We start from the raw sequence: 12,766 nt of genomic DNA on the forward strand, positions 1-12,766 counted from the left end.
AACATTGTGTGGGTAACATGGGTATCTCATAGTCGGGGGACAAGATTACATCAACATTTATAATTTGTATTATTAATATTTTATTCTAGCATGTACTTTATATTAAAAATTACATTTTTAAATGGTTAAAAATATTTTGCTCATTTAAAAAATAAAATTAGTATGGTTGCCTAGAAAACTATTTGAAACTGACGTTATGTTGCTTCTTTTCGAACTACTAATGGTTATGATGGGTAATGTTATTATTGTAAGACCAGTTTTGAATTTAAATCTTTTGGGAGCAGTTTTTTCTTATAGCAACAGTGGTCTGCTCCCTCGACTCGGTGATATTGCCTTTTCAACGCCCATAATACTTAATACAGCCTCTGCTCAGGACGCCTGTTTGGTCCTCAGCTCTCGATGGCCTCCGTCTCCAACTGGGCCTCGATTATCTCTGCGTGCAGGCGCACCATGTGGTTGTTCAGGTTGCCAACGCTCTGATAGCACTTGTCGCAGTACTCGCAGGCGAAGGGCTTCTCCCCGGTGTGCACGAGCAGGTGGGAGTTAAGGTGACCCCGCGTGAAGAACGCCTTGGAGCACCGGTCACACTTGAAGGGCCGCTCCATGTTGGGGTTGTGCGAGCGCATGTGGGTGCGCAGGTCCGACTTGGTGGGCCAGTACTTCGAGCAGCGTTGGCACTCAAAGATTCGCGGCTTGGCCTCGCCGGTGTGGGTGCGCAGGTGGGACAGCAGCTGGGTGCGCAGGACGAACCGCCGTTCGCAGTGCTGGCATGCGAAGGGTCGCTCCGTCGAGTGCACCGACTTCACGTGGTATCGCAGGCTGTGCCGCGAGGCGAAGCTCTTGCCGCACTCCTCGCACTGGTACCGCATCTCGCCCATTCCGTGCACGGCGATCATGTGCAGCTTCAGCTGGAAGTTTCGGGTAAACTTCTTCTCGCACTCGCCGCACGGGTGCAAAGACCGCGGGGAACCAGCCGTCCCCTCCACACTGGGTTTCTGCTTGTCCTGGCGTGGCCTTGTTCTCCGTCTTTTGGGCTTTCCCGTGGGCTTCGGTTCTGGTTCTTCTGGTGATTCCGGGGGCGTGGGCAGTTCCACTTCGAAGGGCTCAGGGGTCTCCGGCTGGTGATGCGGCGTATTCAGGCTGCCGGAGTCTACAGTTGATGCCCAGTACGTAGGAGCCTCGAACTCACTGGGTGAACTCTCCTGGAAGTCCAAGCTTTCTGTGGGCATAGGACAAACAAAATTTATTAGTATATTTTGAATAAGTATAACTTTTCTATGATTGGGAGGACTGTAATATGACAAGACAGTACTTGAGGCGTTGGGACATGGAACTAAATGATATCATTCACAGTATCAAAAGCTTTCTTTTTGGAAATGTAAATATTGTTTTAAAGTCAATTACTGATAACCCTTTAAATTAATAATTGTTTAAATTCAAGTCAAACTGCCCTGTGCAAGGTGCAGTGAAATCAACCATAATCGAGCATAGTTAATATTTTTGTTGAAACACTTTGTTTAAGCAGTATATTGGGATACATTAACAGACAAAACGTACATTGTAAGTTTCTGATGATCCTGTTTTTTTCTTCTTTTTTTAAACTGTCAAAATAATGAAAAACACTGATTACGGTAGCTGGTAGATTCAGAACTCTCTTTCAACCCAAGTATTAAATAAAGCTGTATTCCGATGGAAGACGCAATAAAATAATTCCAAACACTTGTTAACTCCTTTTCTAGTTGGGCTTGGCTTTAAAAATGAAGTCTATAGTCACTATAGAGACTTCCTGGGACAGATCGAGGTTCACACCTGTTGGGGACGCCTTACCAAAGTCCACAGTCTCCATTAGCGGCGACACATAAGCCACCGGCTTGCTGGGCTGCTGGTGCATGGACACGGGAGCCTCCAAGCTGCCCACCTCCCGCTCCAGGCACTCGAGCACGTCGTCCAGGGCCAAGGCGTCGCCCACGGCCACCGTGTGCTTCCACTGCTCGTGCCGCAGGCGGAGCACCTGCTCAGAGTGCTCGCACCGCCTCTGGAAGTCGCGGGCGTCGTGCAGGCGGCGCAGGCAGAGATCGCAGATCACGTCGGTGAGATTGTCGCCGGGTTCCAGGAGCAGGGCGGGGGCCAGGGCCTTCAGCTCCGCGGCCAGGCGGCTAGAGGCGTCATGGAGGCTGTGGTAGAGCGGCGGTTGCTCCAGCAGACAGCAGCGGCAGACGAGCGGGTGGTGCAGCAGCAGCGAAAACATAATACTTTGGTGCCAAAATCTCTGTAACAGTCACGAACCGGTATCGGTTTTTTTTTCAAATTACGGTCACGGGTTTCACTAGAAATTAAATTTGAAAGGCCAGATCCATACGATTGGTAGCACTGACATTCATTATAGTTTTTATCTAAATTTGGTCTGCCTAGGTTTTCATTTTAGAATCTATACGAAATCGGATCAGTTCGCGGTTTGATCCCAGGCTTAATACTTGGTGCGTCTGCTCGGATCGCCGTTCGCTGGACGTCTGAGGGTGCGGTCCGCATCCGATCCATTCCACAAAGTAGTGTTGCCAGCGATGGCTATCAGGAAAGGCGACCGGGGGCGCACAGATAGCCCTTGGCTTGGGCGATAAGTCAGCGGCGGCGACGATTTGGCTGCGGGGTGGGGGCGCACAGACTCTACAGGAAAGAGCATCTGCGGAGGGGGTGTCAGGGGTGGGGTAGGGCTACTTTTGCAGGTCGACGTCAACGTTTGCTAATTTTCAGTTTGTGCCGGCTAATTGATTACCCTGGTGGACATCCGCAGACTGTCCCTGAACCGCGATAAGGCGTAATTATCTCGGCGTTATTTGGGTGGTCCACATCCCGGAGATCCCCACCACCTACCAACCTCCATTCTCCGCCGTGCCCTCATCGTTGAGTGTCGAACGGACCAAAATAGACCTGTACCGGACCTTATCTTCGATCCGCAGCGGATTTCCCAGTCCCCTCGCTGTTGTTGTATTTACCGCTAGCTTTCGACGGCCAAAACTGCTCCAGGAGTTGGCCAACTGATTCGCAACTGATGAAAATCTCTTGTAAATGTCACTAGAAATTTAACGGTACCAATTTTGCCATTAAAATGCTCAATCAGTAGTTTTTTGAAAAGGGCAAGAAGTAGATGGCGACTGGGGAAGCCTTAACAAATATAATTTGTTTACGGCATGAGCTCATTATCTCGCCTGGCGATGATTTTCGAATCTAAAGTTCAGACGCAGCTTATCAATCTGACAATCATAAATTCCGTTTAATAGTCTCCAACAATAGTTTTTTATTCAAGGCTTAAAGTAAAAGATTGTCCTTCGTCTTGTAATACATTCAATAGTATTTATGTTAATATAGCTCATTTACTCAAAAGCGACACCTCTCAAGAGATAAATGCATTTGAAGCGATTACATATTTAAACTCTCAACCTCTGTGTACTAAAAATAGGATCAATTGTTTGTGTGTTGTGTTTTTTTGAGATATGTATCTTTATAAGTCACTCATTGACCAAATGAGCGATAAGTACGTTCAATTTATAGGTAAGGCATGGCTTGAAAGGACCAACAACAAAATAAAAGCAGTCACAATTTCCACATTTTTTATGAATAAGAAGTGAGTTTTAACACATGTCTGTTGTACATGGTAAAAGTAGATTGGAAAAAGCGATTACATAGTTGAGATTAAAGATGAAATTACTTAATGGGATGAATTTCCCCGTAGAAGCCCTAAGCTGCCTGTTAAATCATGTTAAATCAGTGATCGTGCATGCTGGACAACTTCTCACTGATCTGCAACTGGGTTTTTATCATCATGGACAGGGTGATGGCCATTAGCATATCGCGCAAATTAGCATTGAACATTAGGCGGAAGTTCTCGGAATCCACGACCGGAACCGAGCTGAGGGCGTCGTGAAGGGCCCGGCCAACCAAGTTGTCCGGCTTTCTCTTCCGGGCCAAAACGTCATTGATGTAGCGCAACACCAGATCCAGGCGCTGTTGCATGTCCTTTGTGCCTTCCACCACTTGAACCAATTCCGGCAAAATGCGTCCCACTTGTTTAGTTGCCGGGTGCAGCGATTGCTTCTCCATCAAACGCAGTGCCACCATTTCGGAATTTCCACTGGTCATCTCCAGCGGCAGCATCGAGAACATCAGGCCTTTGGTACCGCCGGGCACTCCGATCTCGACAGCGCAGTACAGTCGCGGCAGCAGTCTCTGGGTCTTCAGGGTTGCATCTACTAGCAGGTGCAATGGCTGCCCTTCGCCGCATTCTCTGGTATAATACTCGTGAAGCACAGTCGCGGAGCGGGACACCGATTTTCCAGTGGAGAACCATCCCAGCACACGCTCTTGCGGACAGGTCAGCATATTGAGCTCCAGGATATCGGTAGCATATGCAATATCCAAGTCTATGCGGCCAATGTCCGGCTGTTCCTTGTGCAGCACTGTGAAGCAATTGGTGATCTCGATGTGGCCATTCTTACCGTTGTTACGGCCCAGAATTGTGCCCATTACCTGGCGTGTAGCTTTTGATGAATTACTGGAAAGGAACTCGATTTATGTGCACCTACCTGCTTGGCATCTTTTGGTCGGCGCTCGTAAGCGTCGATAATTTGGAAAAGCACCAACGGCTGTAGCAGCACTTTGGCTCGAATATTAAAGTTGCTGGTCATCGTAAGTTGTAAGAAAAATTGAAAAAAAAAAAAAAAAGAGGACAACTTTCAGCAAAGTGAAGTTAGCTGTGCCTGCGTCAAAGTCAAAATGCCAGTGTTGGACAATCTGAAGAACAGGCAACATGCCAACGTGTGGCTTTCCACCCATTTAGAAACAATTAAAAATGAAACACAAACTCACTGGGTATTTTCTAAGCTTTAATATTCATCAAAAATCTTCAGCAATTGAGGGAACGACCCTAATTGGTTCCGGTTGAATTTTTAAACAGCTGTGACTAGTTTCGGAAGTAAAAATATGTAACATGTTATTTTTTTATAAGTTATTGATTAAAGTCAATAATAATATAAGAAGAACTAAGAATATACATTCTAATTTGATTTTAAGGTAAAAATTGCCTGCTGCTGATGCTAAAATGGCTTTTTAATGAGCCAATGTGACAACTCTGATTTACAGTATGCAGTTTGTATGGGACAGCTGAAAAATAGCTGACCTAAACTCAAACATTCGACAACTTAGAGATTACCCTATTTCTTTGCTGAATCTATATTGTTTCGAAAAGTTTTGTGACAAAAGATAATCAAACAAAACTAACAAAGGTCTAGTGCTTAATGTGGTTGATTGGTGACCAACCTACCGCCAAAATTACCAACCTGATTACTCCGAATTTAGTTATTTTTTCGAACATAAAACAACTAAATCATCGAAGATTTTTTTCACTTCTTACATAGCCTCACAAATTTGTAGCGCCCATATATATTTTTATACCAGTTAATCGTAGAGTAAAACGAAATATTGTACTCAGGTAAACGTATGTAACAGTCAGAAGGGAGCGTTTCCGAAACCATAAAGTACTACTGTGGGCAAAAAGTAAAGTGAATTTGTTTTCTTCGATTTTCGTGGCGTTGTGCACTATAGATTCCTTCCACCCGGCCTAACTGTAAATAAGGAAAATAAGGAAAAGACCAGAACTATGGGCAAGAACAACATCTGATTTTTGCATCACGATAATTCCCGGGTCACATTTCACTCGTTCTTCGTGACAATTGGCTCCAAGCGTTTACCGTCGATTAAGGATATTAAAAAGAACAAAACGAAGAAAGTGCTGATGTCTATACCGGAAGTGACTATTTGGGATATTTCGAGGATTGGAAAAAACGTTGGCATACATAAGTTAAGTTAAGTAAAGGGGATGAAACTGATTTAGAAAAACAAAAAAAGATTTATCATTTTACAAACAAATTCACAATACTTTTTACCCACAGTAGTATACATATGTATATATTTTTGATGAAGATCAATTCTTGGTCTGTATGTCTGTCCGTATGAACGCTATAAAAGCGACATATAATAGTTTTAGGGTAAAATGACGAACTGATGAATACACACTAAAACTCTAAGCAGATTTGTTTTTTTATTTTTTAAGAAAAGTTGAAAATGTACAATAATGGAATACAATTTTAACTGTACACTTTAAAAATTGTCAGCTTTAGATTAAATTTAAATTTAAAAAATAATTTTTTTTTAGTTATCGGCTGTAGAAAGAAACGAAAAACGATATAAATAAATAAATAAATCTTTATGCCCTACAAAATGTTTGTCACGATACCCTACAAGGTACTGTTGCAAATATGATGGTGTTACTTTCATAAGGCGCAAAAGAAAAAATCATAAAATACCAAGAACCGTTATCAATACTTTTATATATTTAACTGACTTGGTTTTTTCACAAATCTTTTCCCTGTCACTGCTGAAACACAAATAAGCTGTATAGGTTTTTTATACCCTTGCAGAGGGTATTACGATTTCAGTAAGAAGTTTGCAACGCAGTGAAGGAGACGTTTCCGACCCCAAAAAGTATATATATTCTTGATCAGCATCACTAGACGAGTCGATCTGTCCGTCGGTTTCTACGCAAACTAGTCTCTCAGTTTTAAAGTTATCGGGCTGAAACTTTCCCAAAAGTCTTCTTTCTTTTGCAGGTAGTATATAAGTCGAACCCAGCCGGATCGGACAACTATATCTTATAGGTCCCATTGGAATAATCGAAAAAAAATTTTTTTTTTAATTATATCTTTGGTGTTTTTAAGATAAAACCTCCTACGCTTGGAAATAACATATTTCAATTAGTTCTGAATTTTAAATTTAAATTTTATCGACTGACGACTATATCATATATGTAGCTGCCATAGAAACGATCGAAAAATTAAAAAATAATATGAAACCAATTAAGGCCTCGGTGTTTATTGACATTTTATCTTATATTATACTATTGGGAGTATCATTTTTTGTATTTTTTGTAATAATTATAACTGCAAGGTTATAACAACTTCGGTTTGCCGAAGTTAACTTCCTTTCTTGTTATTTTTGCTAAACCTTTTTAGTCAAAACAAGGAAGAACGCTATAGTCGAGTACCTCGACTATCAGATACCCGTTACTCAGCTAAAGGGACCAAAGGAAAATGGAGATAGCAGCAAAGCGAGATTGAACTGCGCCACCTACCGGCGGTAGACAGATTTAAGCGTTATGGGCGTTAGAGTGGTCGGCAGCATTTTTTTGGATCAATCGATAGGTATTGACGAGACCAATACATTTCAGATACAATTTTTTATCTAGCATAAAAATTGTGGGCGCATATTCGCATAACAAACCAAACAAGGCTACGGAATCTAAATCTGAAATCCCAATACCCTATCTTTGATAGTTTCCGAGATATCTGCGTTCATACTAACGATTTTTTGAAGTTTGTGGGCGGTTTGTGGGCGTTAAAGTGGGCGTGGTCAACCGATAGGTATTGATGAGAACAATTCATTTCAGTTTTAATTTTTACTCTAGCATCAAAACTATAGGAGCCACAGCTTTGGGCGGTTTGTGGGCGTTAGAGTGGGCGTGGCACTCTACTGAAACAAACTTGCGCTGCGTAAGAAGCTTAGCAATCTGCACGCCAAATCTCAATAGCCTATCTCTTATAGTTTCCGAGATCTCAGCGTTCATCCGGACGGACAGACGGACATGGCTAGATCGACTCGGCTAGTGATCCTGATCAAGAATATATATACTTTATGGGGTCGGAAACGCCTCCTTCTGCCTGTTACATACTTTCCAACGAATCTAGTATACCCTTTTACTCTACGAGTAACGGGTATAATTACAGTTGATCTCCGGAATATTTTTTCGGATGTTATTCATTATATGATCATAAGCAAAATAACTGTATGAAAACTCAGCACATTCATAAGATCTCTTGTAGAACTCGAAAGCTGAATTTTGATGTTTGGTGTAGCTATAATTTTCCAAGACATTTTATGAGCCATTATCACCTCATGAACATTTTTTGGAGGTTTGGGTTTAATTGAATTTTTGATCTGTTGTAGATTACGACTATGTTTGTTGAAGTTCAAATCAGAATCTTGCTATCTTCGATGGTAAAATAGATCAGTTTTTTAAATATTTTGTACAACTTACTTTAAAACGGCAGTATCGAAAATTTCTGTAACTTCAGAAATTTTCGATGTAGTCTGTGAGCTTGTAGCTTTGGCACAGTCGTCTTTTACTTGGGCGAGGAGTCTTTGATCTTTGATTTCCGATTCTCGGTTTCCATGATTATATTCCACAAAGGGCTCGCAGAAAAAGCATTTGTCGTCTTTAACACAGACACGTGCCTTACACGATTTCAATTGACAAGTATATGCAATTGAACCGTTTACCAAAACTTTATTCTGAACATAAAGTTGGTGCTCCGTGATCGAATGCAACACTTTTTTGTCTCGTCTTTTTCCAGGAACCATTTCGAATTTGCAGAATCGCTGTCTGAGGCCTCATAAGAGGATTCAGAGGCTTTTTCAGGCTTCTGCATCATGTAGAGGTTTTGAACTGTTAGCACAGATATTTTTATAGATCTTTTTAAAACAGATTTTTTGACCGAAGTTCCGAAACTGTTTCTTTTTTGGAGTTATGGCGTTGATGTTACCATATTTTAAAAATTATTTGGAAATTCAATCTAATGACCCATCTACACTAGCACGAGTTTTCTATCGATATCGGACATAACGCAGTACCTTTTTAAACTAGGATACATGCACCTCCAAATTTAAAATACATTGTATTTTCAGTTGCTGGCAGTGTTGGGACAGGTACTGCTTTTTATACCTAAGCAAGGTGCAAGTTATTTCCCCAAAATAAGCACCTAGGTACGGTGAAAGGTACGCCACATTCTCAATACCTAGGTAATTGTGTGTTCAGACTGGGCGCATCATTGACATGCAACAAAAAGTAGAATGTTCTGATTTTTTTTGGAAAGAAAAAGGTAAAAGTTTTTCAATTGATCGGCAAAGGTTTGAAAATTCATTAGTAAATATAAAAGAATACATAAGTACCCAGTCGGACCTTCAGCCATGTAGTGCTTGATTCCACAATAAATCAAAAAAAAATTTCGCGGGACTGGTATCACGTAAACTTTTTCAGGGGGTAACCTGCAATCAATTCCATAGGAAAAACGTACATTTTTATTGTGCAAAGGTCCGACTGGGTAAGTCTCGATTCTTATTTCATTTTTATTTCCATTTTCTTTAAATTCGAATGTTTTGAGGCCGCATCTAGTGTAAAATTTTAAAATGATTGTAGTAGTCTAAATACACTATTAAGGTAAGAAGTAAATGTATATATAATTTTTTTTGGTTATATATTGACTTTAAAATAAAATCATAACTTTCTTAAATTACACATTTCATATTATCATTTTATTAAAAAAGTTCGACATTTAAATGAATACTCTTTTTAGCCTTACTAGGGTTCTGAAAATATACGAATTGCACTAGCTTTTAATTCTGCATTCAGACTATTGCAACTTTGCAACGAAACAGTGGAAACACTTTTTGGAGCAATCGTGTTATTGGATTACTCGATAGGTTACCCCACATAGTGTGACTAGGCCTTAAAACATTCGACTTCATGGAAAATCGGCATTGAAATAAACAGGGTATTCCCTAAACTGTTTAATTGGTGAATTGTTGAATTTTAGTTAGCTGTTAATCAGCTGTTTCTTACAAAGTTAACTTTCAGAAATTTCAACAATTATATAATTGCTGAAATGTTCTGTTGAATTTTCAACAATTCAGCAATTCAACAGTTTGGGGAATACCCAGAAAGTGATACATATTTATTTGTTCCCAGTCGTTTTCAATTCAGGTTCACGTTCAGGTTGTAACCTGAGCCCAAACGGAGCCACTGTGCATAAGATTTCGAAATACCTTTTATACTTTATATTGATGCGCATAAGAAACAGCCAAAGTTACGGACGAGCGAAATTGACCTATTTATAGCTATTCCATACCAGTGCAATCTTTTTAGTTTTGCTATACCTTTTGATTTGTGTATTACACTTTATTTTAGTTATTTAAGTATAAATTCGTCACTACGTGTACTTCAGCGCGGCCTAATTTCACCTTTGTGTCGCGGCATTATTTATATTAGAAAATGAAAAGGCCCGCGCGGCCTATTTTCTTTTTTGAGTCGCGGCTTTATTTCCGTTTTTAAAATGAATTAACACCGTGCGGTCTAATTTAATTTTTTTGCTGCGGCCCTATTTCGCGCCGCCATTTTTAGCGGAGCCCCCCAGGGGAACTTAGCGAGAGACAAAGGGGTATTAGTGCAAAGGAGCAAAGACCATCGGGGAAAATGGGAAAACTCATAGTGGTAACGAGATAACGGGGAAAGGGATAACAAGGAAAAGAGACAACAAAAGGTGGCAAAATAGTTTTTTAAAATAGTATTTGAATCGCGGAGCTCAAAAAATAAAGAGACAAAATAATATGAAAATCTTTTCGACCACTCTTAAGGCTGACACATTTGTACGTCCAGCATGTCACGCCCGCCATGTCACGTCCAACATGGCACGTACCCTTACACTGTTTATAGTATATAATATATATTGTAATTGAAAAAAAAGTGTGTAACACGTAAAAGGAAAAGTTTATATACATTCTTGATCAGAATCACCAGCCGATTCGACATAGCCATGTCCGTCTCGCCGTCTGTATGTCTGTCCGTATGAACGCTGAGACGGACATGGCCGGATTGACTCGGCTTGTGATCCTGATCAAGAATATACATATACACCTTATAGTGTCGGAAAAGCTTCCTTCGACACACTATTTTTAGATTTTTTTTTAGTGTTAATTGAAATAGATATTATTAATCAATACCTATATAAATGCTGAGAATCAAACCAATCGTATTGATATTTTAAGTGTTATGACTAACTAACTAACTATCTAAGTTAAACAGGATTTGGCATGGTCTGTAGTAGTGTAGTGTGACCAATAAAAATGCGCTGGAATTGTATTTTATTTTACATTTGAAAAGGAGTTACGGGTATCTGATAGTCGACACACTCGACTATAGCGTTTCTTCTTGCTTAAAGTTGCGCAGAACTGTCAGCAATGGTCAATTTGACCAGAATAAAATGTGGACTGCCGTATTGACTTTTGAATTATTCGCTCCTAAACATACATAAGAGAGAAGGGCAATTTGAAATTAGACTGTCGGGCGAAATCTGTCGCAAAAGGGAAAATAATTTTGTTCACAAGTTCGAGTGTATTTATCATGGAAGATTCAAAAAGATTTCTGGCTTTTGTGTCAGGAACTCTTTGTTTGGCGTTCCTGGCGTTTGAAGTGGCGGGCTATCGTCTGGAAGACTTTGTTCTTACCTCGCACCAAAGCTACTTGGAGCAGCGACCGCGTTCGTATACGCCAGAGTCTTGGGAGAGAGGAACCAACATTATGGTGGGTATCTACATGGCCATCCTTTATATGATGTTCCGGCTGAGGGAGCACTTGAGGTTGCAGAACGTAAAGGATATTCGCCGACAGCTGGAGTTCGAGGACCTCTTCCGAATGGAGACGGAGTTCATAGACAAGCTGCGATCCCAAGGCATCGAACTGGATGGTCCCACTTTGGACTCGACCTGCGCATAATCGTCTTGGCGGCCGCATTCAGGAGCCAATCAAATATCTCGTTAATGCCGCCGCCTTGGACAATGTTAATGCTGGATTCAGAGTACGAGTATATATATGTACACAGATCGCACGGCTTGATTGCTCAGAATTAAATTCAACATTCGCCCGCCGAGTCGGGCGCTACACCTACACTGCTCAATTACGCGACACATCCAATATAATCCTCCTCGGCCGAGTTGAACGTGCCCGACTGACATTACTACGTACACCACTTATACTATATGTACAACATGGTTACTCGTACTACGTACTCGCATAGCATTGGTTGTCAGCGGCCGTACACTTCCAATAGTTCATTGTTTGGTTCTGCACATGAGTATATTTTTATCACACACTATGCCCCTGCTATTGCTGCCGATTGTGTGCACTTTTTTCGGTTTGAAATAAATTGTAAATGATTTTTATTAAAATTTCCGCTTAAATTTCTCAGCGGTAATATCTGGATCCCTGCCCCCACGTTATTTTTGTATCTCTCTATCTATATTCTCCCATATTAGTACGATTTCAAAATTCCTTGCAAGTTCTCACTTTGGTTGGGTCAAACAGGTCGTGCCGATCGCACCTTCAACATGCAAAATGGCTCAATTAAAATTATTTACAAGTTAAAAATAGGTACAAAACAACACAATCAAAACAACATTTCATTTACACTCCTACAAAATCATTTAAAATTCGTCCTGGGCTACGAAGTCACATCTTGGGCAGATCGATCCCGACAAAGAATAAATGTACATATATAACTCTTCTTTGCTCTACCAGTTACGGCTTTAAAACACCAAATAATGGGTTTCAAATATAAGAATATGAGATCTGTTTCCTGGGACAGTGTAAACTCACCATCTTCCTTTCATTTTAAACACTCGGATCGCATTTACACACGGATTACCTTAGCTACAAAGAAAGACGGTAACTTCCAATGAAACACATTTTCATCGGCCTTAGGGCCCCTAATAAACGGGCCGAAATTCAACTGAACTCGCGCTTGCGATTTCCACTAATCTTTTGCGCAGGCGCAGAAGAAAGTGTCGATTAATGAGCGAAAATGCGACCTTCAGACAGCAGCAAAAA

At 40.9% G+C, this 12,766-nt stretch overlaps 3 protein-coding genes across 3 annotated transcripts; 1 reads left to right on the top strand and 2 right to left on the bottom strand.

The window, feature by feature from the left end:
• Positions 1-16: 16 nt before the first annotated feature.
• Positions 17-2,508, bottom strand: LOC119559419 (zinc finger protein 184). Its single transcript, XM_037872514.1, has 2 exons — positions 1,828-2,508; positions 17-1,219 (listed from the first exon to the last, which is right to left on the bottom strand). Exons 1-2 carry the CDS (start codon positions 2,246-2,248, stop codon positions 390-392), a joined length of 1,251 nt encoding a protein of 416 aa, XP_037728442.1. The 5' UTR covers positions 2,249-2,508; the 3' UTR covers positions 17-389.
• A 175-nt stretch (positions 2,509-2,683) lies between these two features.
• On the bottom strand, positions 2,684-4,775 carry LOC119559420 (eukaryotic translation initiation factor 3 subunit F-2). Its single transcript, XM_037872515.1, has 2 exons — positions 4,581-4,775; positions 2,684-4,524 (listed from the first exon to the last, which is right to left on the bottom strand). The coding sequence occupies exons 1-2, from the start codon at positions 4,680-4,682 to the stop codon at positions 3,763-3,765; spliced, it is 864 nt and encodes a 287-aa protein (XP_037728443.1). The 5' UTR covers positions 4,683-4,775; the 3' UTR covers positions 2,684-3,762.
• Positions 4,776-11,220: 6,445 nt separating this feature from the next.
• On the top strand, positions 11,221-12,142 carry LOC119559422. The gene is made up of 2 exons (XM_037872516.1): positions 11,221-11,464; positions 11,528-12,142. Exons 1-2 carry the CDS (start codon positions 11,285-11,287, stop codon positions 11,654-11,656), a joined length of 309 nt encoding a protein of 102 aa, XP_037728444.1. The 5' UTR covers positions 11,221-11,284; the 3' UTR covers positions 11,657-12,142.
• The last annotated feature ends 624 nt before the right edge of the window (positions 12,143-12,766 follow it).

The sequence above is a fragment of the Drosophila subpulchrella genome, unplaced genomic scaffold, assembly GCF_014743375.2.
Source record: "Drosophila subpulchrella strain 33 F10 #4 breed RU33 unplaced genomic scaffold, RU_Dsub_v1.1 Primary Assembly Seq24, whole genome shotgun sequence".
In the NCBI taxonomy this organism is placed as follows: Eukaryota; Metazoa; Arthropoda; class Insecta; order Diptera; family Drosophilidae; genus Drosophila; species Drosophila subpulchrella.

What these genes read in the sequence shown, in the direction of transcription:
- LOC119559419 (XM_037872514.1), bottom strand. Translation starts at nt 2,248, where the DNA reads ATGTTTTCGCTGCTGCTGCACCACCCGCTCGTCTGCCGCTGCTGTCTG. An exon ending in AATGGAGACTGTGGACTTTG is followed by an intron (nt 1,220 to 1,827) that starts GTAAGGCGTCCC and finishes CTATGCCCACAG; the next exon opens with AAAGCTTGGACTTCCAGGAG.
- LOC119559420 (XM_037872515.1), bottom strand. Translation starts at nt 4,682, where the DNA reads ATGACCAGCAACTTTAATATTCGAGCCAAAGTGCTGCTACAGCCGTTG. An exon ending in GACCAAAAGATGCCAAGCAG is followed by an intron (nt 4,525 to 4,580) that starts GTAGGTGCACAT and finishes GCTACACGCCAG; the next exon opens with GTAATGGGCACAATTCTGGG.
- LOC119559422 (XM_037872516.1), top strand. Translation starts at nt 11,285, where the DNA reads ATGGAAGATTCAAAAAGATTTCTGGCTTTTGTGTCAGGAACTCTTTGT. An exon ending in AGAGAGGAACCAACATTATG is followed by an intron (nt 11,465 to 11,527) that starts GTGGGTATCTAC and finishes TTGAGGTTGCAG; the next exon opens with AACGTAAAGGATATTCGCCG.